Source organism: Crinia signifera, chromosome 4 (genome assembly GCF_055691185.1).
Source record: "Crinia signifera chromosome 4, ASM5569118v1, whole genome shotgun sequence".
In the NCBI taxonomy this organism is placed as follows: Eukaryota; Metazoa; Chordata; class Amphibia; order Anura; family Myobatrachidae; genus Crinia; species Crinia signifera.
In genome coordinates this window covers 292253948-292272551 of record NC_139220.1, presented here as the reverse complement: position 1 = coordinate 292272551, position 18604 = coordinate 292253948, and the positions used below count along the sequence as shown (strand labels likewise).

The 18604-nt window shown below is 44.9% G+C and overlaps 1 protein-coding gene across 1 annotated transcript in view; it reads right to left on the bottom strand.

Annotated features, from left to right (window-relative positions):
• Positions 1–18604, bottom strand: part of COLGALT1 (collagen beta(1-O)galactosyltransferase 1) — a 56898-nt gene that overhangs the window by 22528 nt on the left and 15766 nt on the right. The window contains exons 7-8 of the mRNA XM_083185040.1: positions 18359–18435; positions 16962–17068 (exon numbers count right to left, since the gene is read on the bottom strand). Of these exons, the coding sequence (XP_083041166.1) occupies positions 16962–17068; positions 18359–18435 (184 nt within the window). The remainder of the gene's footprint in view (positions 1–16961; positions 17069–18358; positions 18436–18604) is intronic.

Below are 18604 nucleotides of genomic sequence, written 5' to 3'. Positions count from 1 at the left end.
CAGCGATTCTTCCCACATTTATAGAACCCAGCTGGTCTGGAGATCAGCCAGGAACTGCTGTTAGGGTTATCTGTTTTATCCTCAGCCATTTTGAGATGGCTGGGTGCTAGAATGGTTTTTAAAGATCTATTCTTTTTGTATACAATGGTGGGTTTATTAGGTAGTAGGTCTCTTAGTATCTTGTCATGTCTGAGTATGCCATAATTCCTGTTTATTATCTGTTTGATTTGAAAATGTGCGGTGTTGTACTTACAAATAAAGGCTAACTCATGATTTTTGTCCTGTTGTTTGTTGATCAACAGATCCTCTCTTTTCATTAATCTGACTTCATTAAGGGCTTCTTGTAGGAGGGGGTCTGGATATCCCCTTTGTTTGAAGGAGGTGACAATCTCATCCGCTTGTGCATTGAATGAGTCTAAAGAGGAACAATTTCAGCGGATGCGCATTAATTGTCCCTTGGGGATATTAGTCTTCCAGGACTTGTGGTGTGAACTTTTATAATGCAAATATGAATGAGTGTCTACAGATTTTGTATAATTTGAAGTGTGAACAATTGAACTGCACAACAATTCGTCACTTCACTCAACCACAACCAATTTAATTTATTTTTCACTTCACATTTTCACACTTCACATATTGATTTTCTGGACATCTCCCTGGATATAGTGGACTCATGTATAACTACTTCAAATTATACAAAATCTGTAGACACTCATTCATATTTGCATTATAAGAGTTCACACCACAAGTCCTGGAAGACGAATATCCCCAAGGGACAATTAATGCGCATCCGCCGAAATTGTTCCTCTTTAGACTCATTCAATGCACAAGCGGATGAGATTGTCACCTCCTTCAAACAAAGGGGATATCCAGACCCCCTCCTACAAGAAGCCCTTAATGAAGTCAGATTAATGAAAAGAGAGGATCTGTTGATCAACAAACAACAGGACAAAAATCATGAGTTAGCCTTTATTTGTAAGTACAACACCGCACATTTTCAAATCAAACAGATAATAAACAGGAATTATGGCATACTCAGACATGACAAGATACTAAGAGACCTACTACCTAATAAACCCACCATTGTATACAAAAATAATAGATCTTTAAAAACCATTCTAGCCCCCAGCCATCTCAAAATGGCTGAGGATAAATCAGATAACCCTAACAGCAGTTCCTGGTTGATCTCCAGACCAGCTGGGTTCTATAAATGTGGGAAGAATCGCTGTACCACATGTACCCACGTTAATAAAACCTTACAGATCCAAACAGAGGACGAATTAGTCACAATAAGGACCTTTTTAAATTGGGACACAAAATTTATTATATATCTCTGGATGTGTCCATGCAATCTCAAATACGTGGGACGAACAACACGTCCCTTGAAGACCCGCTTTATGGAGCATTGTCGCAATGTAATAAAAGGCCTAACCAGCCACAGTGTCTCGAGACATTTTTCTCAGACACACAAGAATGATCCTAGAGGCCTTTGTGTGTTTGGTCTGGAACACATACCCCCCTCCATAAGAGGGGGAGACAGATACAAAACCCTCTGTCGTCAAGAAGTTTTTTGGACCTTTAAATTAAATAGTCTTTACCCAGACGGTCTCAATGAGGCTCTGGAGCTAAATAGCGTTCTATGATCTGGCCCCATGTCATCTGAAATAACAAAACTCTAATAAGTACCAGTCATGGTTTATATCCATGAATAGTATCAGAAACCTCCACGGTACCCTCCCCATGTACATATATAAACTTTATGGGGAGATGTACACATGAATTTTTGTTAAATAGATAAACCATAGGATTACAATCAGTCTACATAGAACATCATAACTCTTCTTTATAAGAAAACATATGCATTGAAATACTCTTGAAAGATATTATAATAATAATAATAATAATAATAATAATAATAATGATATTTATATAGCACTTTTCTCCCAATAGGACTCAAAGTGCTTCACACATTGTCTTTACAGCTCGAAATACAAAACAAGCTTAACAGTAGATATCAGTGAAATACTTGAGTAAATAAGTATGTCTTTAGTCTATTTTTAAAGGATTCTATAGTGGGTGCTTCTCGTACTGTGCGAGGAAGAGAGTTCCACAGAGTTGGAGCAGCAAAGTTGAAAGCTCGACCCCCAGATGAATTCAGGGAGATTCTGGGTACTGTTAGTAGTCCTTCTTCAGTGGATCGTAGTAATCGAGTAGGACAGTAAGGGATCAGCAGCTGTTGCAGGTACCTTGGGCCCTGGTCATGTAGGGCCTTGAAAGTGAGTAAGCCAATCTTGAAAACGATTCGCCATTTTACAGGTAGCCAGTGAAGGGCGTAGAGAATGGGAGTTATGTGGCAGAAGCGGGGCTGGTTAGTTAATAGTCTGGCGGCTGCATTTTGTACCAGCTGCAAGCGGTGCAATTCTTTTGCTGGAAGACCCAGGTAGAGAGCATTGCAATAGTCTAGTCGTGATGATATAAATACATGTATGACTTTAGGAAGGTCTTCTGAGGGAATTAAATGCTTGATTCTGGCTATGTTTCTCAGATGAAAGAATGAGGATTTGATTGTGGCTGACACCTGATGTTTAAGTGTCAGGCCATTATCCAGGACAACACCAAGATTCCGCACATGATCAGAGTTTTTTAGTGCTGTGCCCCCCAGCTTAAGACCTGTCAGTTGGCTATGCTGCCGTCTTGTCCTGTGATTTATCATCAGGACTTCTGTTTTATCTGGGTTCAGTCTCAGCCAACTGGCACTCATCCACTCCTGGAGCTCAGCTAGGCAGCCATTTAAGGTTGTTATTGTGTTATCGGTGCCTGGAGCAAAGGACAGGTACAGTTGGGTATCATCTGCATAGCAGTGGTAGACCAGGCCGTGACGTCTGATTATGTCACCAAGTGGAAGCATGTATACTGCAAAAAGCATGGGAGATAGTATAGAGCCCTGTGGGACACCACAAGACAACGGCACTGGTGGTGAAGAGTATACTCCCGATGCAACTCTCTGTGACCTGCCAGCGAGAAATGATTTGAACCAGCTAAGGACTGTGCCACCCAGGCCACAGAAATTCTTCAGGCGCTCAATTAGAATCCCATGGTCAATGGTGTCAAATGCTGCAGAGAGGTCCAGAAGGATTAGGATTGAACAGTCTCCTCTATCCCTTGCATTTAGAAGATCATTGAGCACACATACCAGAGCTGGTTCTGTGCTATGTCTTCTCCTGAATCCTGACTGGAATGGATCATAAATGTCATGGGTTAACAGGTGGGTCTCTAGTTGAGTTGCAACCACTTTCTCAATAACCTTTCCTAGAAAAGGAAGATTTGATACTGGCCTGTAGTTGGTCATGCAGTCAGGGTCTAAATTAGATTTTTTAAGAAGTGGTCTGACTATTGCTTCCTTTAGTGGTTCGGGAAAAACGCCTGTCTGCAAAGAGCATTGAACTATTTTTGCAAATGCAGGGCCGATTATTTCCATACACCCTAAAAGAAGCTTGGATGGGGCAGGGTCCAGATCACAGGAGGAGGGACGCAATTATCAAATCTATCATATCAGCAAGATTTGACTGTTCACCGTAACCCTCTGTCTCTGTATATGTTTATCATTACCAATTAATTGCTTATTATTACCAATGAATTTCTTATGTATTTTACATGTATTGTATAGAATAAATTTTCTTCTTTAATTACATCATCTTTTCTGTTTATATATTGAACAAAACTTCCCTCCTATATCTCTTTCCTCTTTTGCGATATATATATATCTTCTCCATATATATACTGCTTCTCCACTTTTGAAGATTGTAAAATATATATTTCAAACAAAATTGACAGTCAACCAATGTGTTATTCCAATTGGACTTCCGCCATCCAAATCGCTATATCCGGCGGATTAGAGACACTGTCTGTACCATCATACTAGCGTAAGAAGCAGCATCAGATCGCCGCCCACATGTATACGTATCCTAGATCCAGCACCTATTAGCAAGTAGCGGGCGTCACTTCCGCCAACCAGAGTTAAGCCCAACAGTAACTTCCGCCCTCCCTTACATGCTCTGAATCTCCAACACTCCCCAGGATGCATCATATGCGGAGGTCACTTCCGCCAACCAGAACGAGTATAGCTTGTCATTTCCGCCAACCAAAACTCTCTCCTTTTTAAAGATCCGCAATACCTACATGCCTAATATGCTATGTTATTAGGAGCGTCGACTCACTACTTTATCTACCGTGGAGCACCCAATGTGGGTAACTCACTATAGTTTATGATTCCAAACTAGCCCAATACCTTTGCGGTCACATGATCTGTCCGATCACATGACAAGATCACATGACAGCTTACCTGACCTTTCTCAATTCGTTTTTGATGCTTTTCTTGCTAAATAAAAATACTTATGTTTTTGATCCTCCTGTGCATACTTACCACGTTTATGAAATCTATGTATTGTTATTTTTATTCTATGTATTTTAATGTATTGAACAATGAATTCCCACACCTGCAACCATGGGAACAATTATCTCAGGGTATAAATACAGGGTCCCTGGACAGACCCCATATACCCCAGCTCCTGATGAAGACGCGAGTTAGCGTTGAAACGCGTTTAACACCATCTCCAATGCACCCCAATTTTGCTCCTTTGCACACCAGACTGCACTGCCTATTTGCACTTTATTCCGGACCAGTCATCTGTTTACATCCAGGATTCCCTTTCCCCCATCGTTCAGCAGCTACAAGCAGCAATATACCAGGTATTCATACCTAAAAGGACTGCATCACATGAACTGGCTCTGAACCTACCTGGACCCACTGGGAAATTATCCGGATTGGACAATCAATGCAGCATTATTAGCAAGGAGACCCCCGATTACCTTCCAGTAAAACTGGTAACTATCATCTGCTGGTGCAATAATTTATGTGGAGCATACATCTATATATTCTTGTTCACAAAAATTGTTTTTAACCTTCATTATTTTTATTGTAATATGAGAATTCTCATGAAATTGTAATGTATTATTAAATGTACAAAAATCTTTCGTGGTAGTGTATATTCTTTCAGCAAAAACCTAGCGCTGTACACCCAATCCTTTTTTCTCTCACATGTTATTGGGAGATTTACACACTCCCTGTACAGCAGCTTTGGCCCTGCTTGTGGTTACTTTCCTATTTTATAAAAAAAAAAAAAAAAAAAAAAAAAAAAAAAACAGGTCTGCCGGGCTGGGGTAAAAGGGTATAAGTGAAATAAGTCATGAAGTGCTTGCAAAGTAAAGCACTTGACATAACCCTCGGTCTACCCACTCTATGCCAATAACCCACCCATCCAGTTTGACAGTGGGCGGAGACGCAGTACAAATATCACATACTAGGTGATTCATCGCGCCCTACGGGCGCTCTTCACACCGTCGTAAGGGGCTGCGCCCCCTTAATTTGTATATGAGAAATATGGTTAGAATTGTATGAAAGATGCCCTGTATTGCAACTTAGGTGTCCGCGAATCGCGGGAGGGGGGGTCGCGGAGGGTGCCGCGAATTGCAGGAGGGGGGGTCGCGGGGGGTGCCGCGAATTGCAGGAGGGGGGGGTTGTGGGGGGTGGATGCTGCGAATCGCGGGAGGGGAGGGTTTGCAGAGAATCGCGGGAGGGGGGTCGCGGGGTGGGTTGCCGCAAATCGCGGGAGGGGGGTTACGGGGGCGGGGGTTGCGGCGAATCATGGTAAGGGGGGTCGCGGGGGGTGTGCCGTGAATCACGGGAGGGGGGGGTCACGGGGTGGGGTGCCGAGAATCGCGGGGGTGTGTGTGTGCCGTGAATCGCGGGAGTGGGGGTTGCGGGGGGGGGGTGGGGGGGTGTGACGCGAATCGTCACAAGAAAAAATCAACACAGAAAGGTCAACACATGTAAATGTTGACATAAGTGTGGCACTTCATTGGTGTCCATGTCGACACATGAGAATGAATATGAAAACATTCAAAAAATGAAAAAAAAACTTCAAAAACTCATGTCAACCTTTTTCATTGTCGACTATAGCCATGTCAGTGTTTTCCATGTGCAATTTAATTCTGGAGCTGCCGCGAATCGCGGGGGGGTGCCGCGAATTGCGGGAGGGGGGGTCGCGGGGTTGGGTGCCACGAATCGCGGGAGGGCGGGGTTCACAGGGGTTCCGGTGGGGGGTTGCCGCGAATTGCGGGAGGTGGGGGGTCACGGGGGGTGCCGCGAATCGCGGGAGGGGGGGGTTGCGGGGGGGTGTGACGCGAATCGCCACAAGAAAAAATCAACACAGAAAGGTCAACACATGTAAATGTTGACATAAGTGTGCCACTTCATTGGTGTCCATGTCGACACATGAGAATGAATATGAAAATATTCAAAAAATGACAAAAAAATGACAAAAACTCATGTCAACCTTTTTCATTGTCGACCATAGCCATGTCAGTGTTTTCCATGTGCAATTTTAATCTGGAGCTGCCGCGAATCACGGGGGGGGGGGGGTGCCGCGAATTGCGGGAGGGGGGGTCGCGGGGGTGGGTGCCGCGAATCGCGGGAGGGCGGGGTTCACAGGGGTTCCGGTGGGGGGTTGCCGCGAATTGCGGGAGGTGGGGGGTCACGGGGTGTGACGCGAATCGCCACAAGAAAAAATCAACACAGAAAGGTCAACACATGTAAATGTTGACATAAGTGTGCCACTTCATTGGTGTCCATGTCGACACATGACAATGAATATGAAAAAATTAAAAAAATTAAAAATAAATCTTCAAAAACTCATGTCAACCTTTTTCATTGTCGACCATAGCCATGTCAGTGTTTTGCATGTGCCATTTAATCCTGGGGCTGCTGCGAATTGCGGGGGGGGGGGGGGGGGGGGGTGCCGCGAATCGCGGGAGGGGGGTCGCAGGGGGGGTGCCGCCAATCGTGCAAGTGGGTGTCGCGGGGGGGTTCTTTTTGCCGCGAATCGCGGGAGGGAGGTCGCGGGGGGGGGGGTGTTTTTCCGCGAATCGGGGGGGGGGGGGGTCACGGGGGAGGGTTTGCCGCGATTCGCGGGAGGGGGGGTGTCGCGGGGTGGTGGTTATGCCGCGAATTGCGGGAGGGGTCGTGGGGGGGTTCTTTTTGCAGCGAATCGCGGGAGGGGGGGTCGCGGGGGTGTTTTTGCTGCGAATCGCGGTAGGGGGGGTCGCGGGGGAGCGGGTGTTTTTGCAGCGAATCGCGGGAGGGGGGGGCGCGCGGGGGGGGAGGTTTTGCCGCAAATCGCGGGAGGGGGGCGCTCACCTGGTGGCTGTGGAGTAGCAGTGCTGGGCAACATGGGAAGGCAGTGGGTGTCTGGCACTGTCTGTGGGCTCACTGGGCTGGTTCTCTGTCACATACCTCCCAACATGACCCTCTCCAGGAGGGACACAATGCTCTTGTTTCTAGACTTCCCCTTAATGTATGATTGCCATCACCTGTTTTAAACAGGTTAATTTCTCAGAAAGGTGTTCAGCACAGATGAAGGCAATCACACATTAAGAGGAAAGTCCAGGAACAGAGCGTTATAGACACAGACACCCACTTTTGAGTGACAGATGTAGCCAAATATATAGGAGATATTGGGCCAGATGCTCTAAGCTTCAAAAGTGATAAAATGGAGAGTGATAAACAACAAACCAATCAGCTCCTGCCTGACATTTTTCAAACACAGTCTATGACATGGCAGGTAGGAGCTGATTGGCTGGCTGTTTAGCACTCTCAATTTTATCACTTTTGAAGCTTAGTGCATATGGTCCATTGTTCCAGATTTTCAGAAACTTGGACCTAAAGAAAAAAAAAAAGATATACATTCTGTTCAAGAATACAGAAACAACACAGGGCAACATGTGCTGGCATTACCACTCCTTTAATTGTATATCATTCAGTCAGTAAAGCAATAAAAAGAAGACACAGATTTGCATACTTCTGTGTATATATCAAAATACCTAGCAAACAGCCTAGAGCCCAACACATGCAGAAAGCAGTGTCTCCTATTAAATCCCTTGCTTTAAGGCATAATGAGCAAAAGTGGTAGTTACGGTACGCATGTTTGTCCCTGTAACTGGATATTCCGTGCAGCAGAAAATAATGACAGCGCGGCAGCTGCCAAAGGATTACAAATATGACTGGTTACTACAGGCTGCAGCATATTTAGGAAAATCACACAAAAATATTTAATAAACCCCAGAATTATTATTGCACATGTTCCTGTATCATTTGTATATACAGATCATAAAATAGGTACTTGTGTATTATAGCGGCGTCCATCGCATCGTATACCATAAGGCATACGATGGTATGCGATGCGATATTGCGCAATGTTGTACAATGACATACAATGCGATTGGATGCAATTATAATCGGTATAAGCACCCTAATGGGTGCTTACAATGTAAAATGCACCCCCACGCCACCCCCCACTATAAACGTGAACTCGAAGCGTGGCGAGCGCAGCGAGCCCGTGAGGGGCGGCGGTACGCGTCCTACGACCTTTTCATAACCCCACTATCCACGTCGGCGTGGAGTTGATGTTATATAGTGTGGCGAGCGCAGCGAGCCACCGAGCCCGAAGCGTGGCGAGCGCAGCGAGTGGATGCGCATAACTTCACAGGTATACGTGTCCGCTCGCCACGCTTCGGGCTCGGTGGCTCGCCACACTATATAAAATCAACTCCATGCCGACGTGGATAGTGGGGGTATGAAAAGGTCGTAGGATGCGTACCGCTGCGCTCGCCATGCTTCGGGTTCACGTTTATAGTGGGGGGTGGCATGGGGGTGCATTTTACATTGTAAGCACCCATTAGGGTGCTTAAAATCACCCATTAGGGTGCTTGTACAATTTTTAATCGAATACTGGTGTAAAATCGCATCGCATGCCATCGGTTGTATGGCATGCGATGCGATAAAAACATCGTAAGACCAACATCGGGGGCGCCGCTATAATACACAAGTACCATAAAATATAAGAGACTTGCATCAGCCTCAAGAGAGCACCGGTAGTTTACCATACATTAATATGTTCCTTAACCCCAGGGAAGAAGAAGAGTTAAAACACTGAACTAGTAATATTATTACAGATCTGATTTTCTTTTTGCTGGTTAATACGATGCGATTTGCTTTGTATGCAATTCCAACTGTATAATCACATTCGTATATAGTGTTTGCAAGTTATATGAACATCAGTCATGTTTAGTGTGCCATACACACTAGCCAATTTCAGCCACCGCGGTGACTAGACAACAGCAAATGAACAGACACTTGTCCATGTTGTTGGGGGTGGGTTTGTGCGCCATTGTCTGCTCATCTTATTCCGTACTACCCCTCTTTTCATGTACCTGAGTGATATCACAAAACTAATTTAGCATCTGCCACTATATACATGAACAAATTATGATGGGGGTTGAATCATTCATCATTATGAACAAAACATCGCTCAGAAGGGCCAAAGCGAGTGACAGCAGTCATTCATATATCAGTGTGCATGCTTCAGATATCAGTGGGTATGCACCTTAAGTGGATGATTCAAAGATACAGCTTAGAAAACCATTATACTTTTGCAACTGATCATAGTAGAGATGTTCTTTTTATGTGCTCCGTGCATACGATGCATCTTCTGCATAAAAATGATGTACGAAGTACACAAATTGCATAATGTTTGGCTTGAATAGCTTATTTTGTTCCGTATTCCATTGGGAAGCTTTGGTTGACCCTGAGGAAGCAATATTATGCTGCTATTAAATATTATCGAGAATATATATCTCCCAATTCAATCCCGGGTCACGACTGTCGATCTGGCCGGATAAACGTGACTCTGGCCTGTTTTCGTTTTGTTCGACCTCAGATCGCCAGGCGTGATTTAATGTCCCACTTCGCGATCATCGTAAAAGGCGGCGTCTCTGCGCAAACGGCCAGGGATTGTCGATATTCGCCTGCGATCGCGGCAATTCACAGCCGAAATCGACAAAACGGGCCTAACTGCTTTTAAAGGTCGGGCCCAGTCTGTCGGGAAAGACAACATTGAATAGGCATTCACCGCTATTTCCCCCGTGGTAAATAGTGTCCCAGATTGAATACCCCCCTAAGTCTGGCACTCTGCATCAACACCATAGAAAAGAACGACCAGGAATCCTAGTACGTACCAGTCAACATTTCTGGGGTTTATTCCATACCCCCTTTGTCAGGAAAACAAAAATGTACTACAAAACCATCACATTTTAAAAACTTCACACCCGCAATAATCTACAGCCGGGATCACTGTTTGTGGCATGTTGTATTGAATTTTGTATTTGTTTATAGTCACTATGGTGATGGGAACGTTTCAGGAGTTGGCCCCTCCAGGAGTCTGACGGCTGGCACATTCTGTGACATCATTGCGACCTTGCTGCTGTGGGGCCCAGGAATCTGAGCACCAGGGTGGTTAAGTTTAAACGGTGATGGTTTTGTAGTACATTTGTTGTCCTTACAAAGGGGGTATGGCATAAACCCTGGAAACTTTGAGGGATATGTACTAAGCTTCATGGTCGTTTTTTTTTTTATGGAGTTGATTCAGAGTACCACACACACACACACGTTATTCTCGATATACACACATACACACACACACACACTTCGTGATGTAGTAAACATCACTAATGGTGTGTACACACGGTGAGATTACCTTGCTATTCAACTTAAGATTCAAGTGCTATACAATCTTTGCTATCTCTGTACTTTTTACATACAATCAGCTGCTGTGTACACATGGTACAATCCAGCATGAGATTTTGAATATATAGTCAAAATCACATGAAGATCGCACAGGTTTTTTACCTTGTGATCACAATGCGCGCTCCCGTGACAGCACAAATCGAAACCCAGATAGACAGGGAAGCAATGACTATATAGTTCAAATTGAATGTAGATAGCTTGAATTGTATGTAAAAAGTACAGAGTTAGCAAAGATTGTATAGCAGTCGAATCTTAAATCGAATAGCAAGGGAATCTCACCGTGTGTACACACAATAATACCCCTTTTCCACTAGCAACCTGGGTCGGACCCGGTAATTTGTACCCGGTTCGAACCCGGGTGGGACATGGGTAAGAGACACATTTCCACTACAGTGCTACCCGGTAAATTGCCTGATCATCCCCTTTTACACTTAAGCCGGGTAAGGCCTTTTTTTCCCTATAGATTACATAAGAAAAAGCCTTTTTAAAGGGCTTTACCATGGGAGGTCACAAAATAGGGCCACCATTACACCAAAAGGGCCACCATTAAAAATATTACGATATTAGAAGAAGAGACCAAACTTATTTTAAAATAACTTTAAATATTACCACACTCATTTCTGGCTGGGGCAGCCTGTGGTGCTGGCGGCAGAGAGGAAGGTGGCTGCTGGAGCAGCCTTTGATACAGCAGGGGAAAGTCAGCAGGACAGACATGAAGCACATGTGCACAATGCTGTCCTCCATGCTATGTGCGTAGTCTGCTGGGCTCTGAGTGATGACATCACCCACCAGCAGCACCAAGCAGTGAAGATTTTTACATGCTCAGTCAAATAACCCGGTTAGGGAGCGTTTCCACTACCCTTGAATCCGGGTGCTACCCTGATCATGACCTGGGTAGGATTGCCGGGGAATCCAAACCGGGTTATTTGACAGGGAGCATTTCCACTAGCAGAAAAACCCGGGTAGAAGCGAGTCCCTGCGGAGATTACCGGGTTATTTCTTCTAGTGGAAAAGGGGTATTAGATTAGCACTATATAGTCATTACTGCCCTGTCTATCTGGGTTTCAATTTGTGCTATCATGGGAGCGCGCATTGGGATCGCAAGGTAAAAAACCTGTGCAAACTGCATGCGATTTTGACTATATAGTCAAAATCTAATGTCAAATCTCACCGTGTGTACACAGCATTAAGCACTATTTGTCCCTGTCTAGTGGATTGTGTTGATCCATTACTGACATGCAAAAACAGAACTGGGATATGTTTTCCCAGGAATGTGGAACACATGTTGCTCTGGGAGTAAATGGCCTAAGGGATGCTCAACAGCTGCATAGAGGGAGAGCCAGCGCTCTCGTACATTTCTTGGCTGAAAACCAGGACAAAGTACTGCGGAGAAAAGCTCTACACAGGAGGAAGAAATACGAGGGGAAGTGTCGACCATCACAAGCCACAGCATGCAATCGCTGCTTAACCCACCAACCACCAGTTATCTCTCTCCATCATATGCTGTGTGCTGTTCTAACCTAACAAACAAGCTTAGGGAAATCGAAGGCCTAAATGAGAAGTAGTGCTGCTAAAATGGGGAAGGATTAGCATTCATACGGAGGCCTGACAGGCACGATGCCTGGAAAAATCATACCCTGCAGCAATATTTTCTTCTTTGTTGTACAGTGTTACTTCATCCATGCAAAGACAGGAAGCCTCTTCTATTTATAGATTTCTTACGAATTACTGCAGGGTCATGTATTACACAACATCATCACATAAGACATGTCAGCAACCATGGCTTTTGAGAGTAAAGGAGCCCATACACGGTCCGTTGTGGACCGGCTCCGTTCTGTACTATGCGATGCGCGCTCCCGCGCATCACATAGTACGGTACAAAAAGTATGTGCTGCACATACTTTTTGTACTAGGTAAACATCGTATTGGATTGCAGTGCATGCACAAGGGATGCGATCCGATACGATGTGTGCTGTTTAAGTACAGAACGGATCCGATGAACGGACTGTGTATGGGGGGCTTTAGAACTTTGTTATAAAATTCTGCAAGCTTGTAATTCCACCAGGAGGTGACAATTCCAGAATAGTAGTGATGTACCAGGAAAAATACAGTCACAACAGAGACACCCATACCAATCACCAATGTAGTAGACTGTAACGGGCACTCAGTAGTAATGCAGACACAGGAAGCATCACTCTTAGTCAATGTTTCACCACTGTCATCAGGACCTGTCAATGTTTCACCACTGTCATCAGGACCTGGCCAGACATTGACTAGGACTATCCGGACTGATCATAGACTGACTCATGATAGACAGTCACAAGGTCGATAGGGTCTAAAGGTCGACATGAAACAAGTCGACAGTCAATAGGTTGACATGGTAAAAAGGTAGACATGTATTATTTATTTGTACTAATTTCCAGTACCCTACCATCCACTACAGCGTGGAGGGAAAATAAAATAGTGTGCCGAGCGCAGCGACGCACAGAGTCCGAAGCATGGCGAGCACAGCGAGCCACGCGAAGGGATGCGGTACACTTATGCTGGGTACACACCAGGACGACTAGGGCCCGATCCCCTCAATCTAGATCCAATTCCGACCAATTGGATGTAGATTGTGTGGTGATTGGGCCCTTTTCTGTCCTGGTGTGGACCGATACCGATCCGATGCGCGGTCCCGCGGGTTGGTCGGTCGTTATTGAGATCCTACCTGCTGCAGGTAGGATCTCAATGACGACCATACAGCCGGGTGCGGGTCGCCATCGGATCGGACCCGCTCACGGTGCACATCGTGAGCGGGTCGCCCTGGTGTGTACCCTACATAAGACTGCGTACTTTACTTTCCTGTACATCCCAGAGAGGAAGTCTCCCAGCAGTTATGCATTCCTATATATTCAAATTGTAATTCACAACGGAACATGCTGGAGCTATGTAAGTAACAGTCAATGAAAAAAAAAAAAAAAAGTATAGTGTAGCAAAGCAGTTATTGGTATTTCCTATACAGACTGGAGAGGATGACTCCATACACAGAAAATGGGTTACTCTGTCTCTGGGAGAAGTACCCCTTCTACAGCTGTCTGGTATCCAGTCATTAGGTAGACAGTGTCTAGGTCAACCACTATTTGTCAACATAAACATGTTTGATGTCGACGTAGAAAAAGATGGTCATGAGTTTTTACATGATGTTTTTAAACCGCCTTGCTCTTACTTCACGAGCCAAGTGGGCATAGAGTTAGATTATAACAGTTTGCTGAGCGCACCAAGACACCGTGAACGGAACATGAATAGCGCAGCGAGCCATGCGAGGGGCCACGCAGCACTTTTATGGTGTCCATGTCTGCAAATTTCAACATAGACGCCCAAAAAAAGTGAAAAGAAGTGAAAGAAGCACTACAGCAAACAGCGACACCCCAGGCAGGGAACAGGAACTGCATGGGTTTTCAAAGATAGCGGGTGCTAGAATGAACACTACACCCCTGAGATCTCACGCAGGTCATCTCCCCTGGCAGGCCATAGGAAATAGGCTGTAGTAACACAGACCATAATAGTGTGCAGGCATTTCCTGCTCGGACACATGGAAGCCAGTGTGCAAACGTCCATCTGGATACAGGATGCAACAGTACATTACAGAATAACCAAAAGCCAGAACACTGAGGCTTTGAAAAGCTGTAGACTTCCAATATTTACATACAAAAGAAGATGCATATCCCTTGTGCACGACTTATGTAGGGTACACACCAGGACGACCCGCTCATGATGCACATCGTGAGCGGGTCGTCAGCGTCTCGTCCGACCCGCTCACGGTGACGAGGGGGGGCACGACCCGCTCACGATGTGCACCGTGAGCGGGTCCGATCCGATGGCGACCCGCACCCGGCTGTATGGTCGTCATTCAGATCCTACCTGCAGCAGGTAGGATCTCAATAACGACCGACCGACCCGCGGGACCGCGCATCGGATCGGTCCACACCAGGACAGAAAAGGGCCCAATCACCACACAATCTACATCCAATTGGTCGGAATTGGATCTAGATTTAGGGGATCGGGCCCTAGTGGTGTGTACCCAGCATAACTTGCAGTATTTAGAGAACTTGGTACCTGGACTCATGATAGACTGACCGTTATGAGTTTTTGTTTAAAAAGTGTGCCGAGTGCAGCAAAGCACCGTGCCCGAAGTATGGCGAGTGTAGCGAGCTATGCAAGGGGACTCGGTACACTTAAACGTTGTCCATACCGACCTATGTCGAAATAGAAAAAAAAAAAAAACACATGAAAAACTCGTGTTGACCTTTTGACCCCTTTTGACCCGGTCAACCTAAAATGGTGACCTTATGACTATAGACCTAGAAATTGTAGATCTAAGATACCATAACCGGAGGACTTCACCAACAAATTAGTTTTTTGTTTTGTTCATAGCAATTGTTGCAAACCATATTAAACAACATGTGCAACAAACAGGGGATGATGTGTCTGGCTATTGCTATATAGGATGCCCTGACTCTAGTGTTGGCTACTGGTAAACAGAAAGGCCCCATGGATTTGCAGTTGAGCCACATAATCTTTATCCCACCAAAATGTTTTAGTAAAAAGTACCTTTAAATTGGTCCGTTGAGTGGCCTCTAGTGGTCATTGGTGGTACTTCAGGAGAAGTCAGCTATTCTATAATTTAGCTATCACAGAAACACTGCCATCCGTTGGCAGCAAGTGAAACAACTATTACTGTATGTAATAGCTAAATTCTCCTGAAGTACCGCCAGTCACCACTTGACAGACCAATTTACCCCTTAACAGGAATAGGGATGGCCATCATTGCCTTTGACATCGTTGTTTGCACCTGACCATCGATGATGCATATGACCATCTATGTTTTTACATATCGATGGTCATCCATTTTCTGACTGATTGGCCTATGGGCTAATCAGAATACAGGGCGGGGCTTCACAGGTGTCATGGGCGGAGCTATGCTCTGTGTCCCAGGAAAAAGCAAAACAAAACTATTTGTTTAAGGTTGACATCGATGGTGGGAAACCATCTGGTTCTCCCCCATTGATGTCAAAACTATTCGCTATTGGCCAAAAACCATCAATGTTTTTAAACATCGATAGAAATTAAAGCAAAATGATCTGTTTCACACGTGCTGGATATGGAGAGAGGGAGCTGTGAAAACAGAGGTTGGAGCAGATAATTTTGATGGTCTTTAACCTAGTATTTTACATAAAGGCAATGAAATGGATTATTTGATTTAAAACTAAAAACAGTTATCCAAACACTGGCTGCAGAACAGGTCACGGCACGCAAACGCTTGCGCCTGCTATGCGTACTGGCAGTGGGTGTGTACAAATGCAGACCCATTACAGAACAATGCTACAAGCAACAATGCAGTAGATGGACACGTCTGTATTATAGACATCAAAGAAGGTGGTAAAGGGTGAAAAAAGTAATCCAATGGGGACACATCAGGACGCTGTGTGCTATAGCCAGTGGCACGCCTATTGTATCTATATATCTCACAACCGTACACACTGCATGATCCGGTGTACGACCACACAATATAGCGGCACATCCTGAATTCACCTGCATGAGGTAGGCAGCAGGGGCGACCCATCAGACAGTCATTCCGGATTTGCCTCCCACTTAAATAATACAATCGTTTTATTTGGCTCTGGACCACCAACCCAAAGTCTCCCTTCAAGAGCCTCGCCACATCCCCAGGTGCGTAGGCACACAGTTTGGGAACCACTGGCCTAAATCAGTGAATATATATTTATTCAGCTCAGTGACTCAAAATATAAAGTAACGCCCAACCGATTTTCTGGACCAAGCGGTTATTCAAAAATAAACTGAAAAGTTAGCTTTACAATACACCTATATGATGTACCAATTGCTCCTCATGAGTTTAATTTCATGAGGGGCTCATTTATCAAAGATTTGTTCACCACCTATCATGTGTTTGAAAAATAGCAGTCGGAAGCCGATTGGCTGAAGCATCATTTATCACACGTTGATAAATGGGCCCCCTAGTGGGATTAGTCAATCAAAAACATACAGTGATTACTAACCAGAATGCTTGAGTGAAAGCGAAATACCAGGACAGGGTCATACAGCTCAGACCACAATTACCTTGGATAACACGGCCTGAAGGGAATTTCAGATTTACTAGTTCTGTGGCTGAATTTTGGCCAATACATGACTCAGCTTGTACAGAGATACGCTTGCCTGCCAATATACCATTCTACAAAACAGGACCATTTTCAGAACTCACTTGCCATCCACAGCATCAGAAAGCTTGTAGTCAATCTGAAGCTCATAAAGTGTCTTCTGCATACGGTCTCTCCTGTCCTGCCGGCGCTTCAGGTTAATGAGAAAGATCTGTGTAGTGCAAAACAGGACAAATCTTCAAGTAACTGGTAAAAAGGTATCGCCACCCTCACTAACCCAGATTGGCTCACAGAAATAATCACCTCCTAAGATAACATGTACTCTCGAAAAATCTTAACATCTCCACACCCATTCATTCTGCTTTTTTTTATAGCGAGCAAGAGACAGACTTGTGTGCTGTAACAGAACAAAGCACTCTATTCCACTTCTCTGTGTGAAGGCCAAGAAGTGAGACCGACACATTAAGGCAGTGGATCCCAACTCCAGTCCTCAAGTACCGCCATGCCAGGTCAGTCAATGGGCGGTATTCAATGTCCTGAATCGCTGGTTACAGTGATTCAGATTTAACATTCGCCTGCCAATCGCCGGTTTTTAGCAGTGAATCGCCATGCATGGGGATTCGTGGGGAGTCGCCAAGTCACCCTATTCAACGTGGCTGAGAATCGCCGGCCCTAACGGCGATTCTCAGCCATACCGGCGTTTCCCTACACAGCCTCATTAATGTAGTCAGTTGTTTAAAAAATCGCAGATAAATGCTAGAAACAAGCAAATTACCCTGGACAAACGCTTCCCATACAGCAGACGGCAAACGCTGGGAAATCTGGTCAAAGGGCAAACGAAGGAGTGAGGTGGGGAGGAGAATCATGGGTAAGTGAGGTGCACCATGGGTAAGAACAGTGCTTTGTGGGAGAAAAAAAAAATACCTGAAAAAATTAAATATATATTTGTATAGCACTTCTACGACCATGACATCACACAAGGGCAGCAAATAATAATACATTAGACTTGCATAGTTAAATAGAGCACTTAAAACCAATTATTTGACATGTTCCTATAAAAGTTCACCATAAAAAGATGACGAGGGGCACTCGGAGAGGAACGGCGATATGAAAGAAGAAAAAGGAATCGCCAACTTCACATTGAATACACTTTTGGCGATTCCCCTCAACTACCGTCGATTCCCCATGAAAAATCCTATACACAAAAAACGGCGATTTGTACATGAAAACATTTGGCGATTGCAGCTTCATTCACCGGTCGTCACCGGCGATTCTAGCTCATTGAATACGGTGATTCGCATTTGGAGCTCCAAAAATCACCGTCAGCCACGAAAAAACCCCGGAATCGCCATAAAACTTAGCGATTCCGGCTCATTGAATACCGCCCATTATCCTACCTGCTGCCAAAACCAGAAATCCTCAGACATGACCTGTTGGGGGTTCTTGACACCTGGATTTGTGAAACCCTGCATTAAAAAGGGAGAACTAATGAGTTGGTTACCTCATCCAGGGTCATCTTGTCTGTGACTTTTGGTGGGATGGAAATAAATCTTGACTGCTCCACAGGAGGGCCCTTTACTGGGGACACAAGACATAATTATTACAGGCAGACATTATGGGGGAAATGTACTAAGATGGGAGTTCCATTTCAGATAGGATGTTGCTATGGGCAAGCAATATGATTCCATTTACTATCTTCTAGAGCAGGCTAAATAAATAAGTAGATGCTGATTGGTTGCCCATAGCA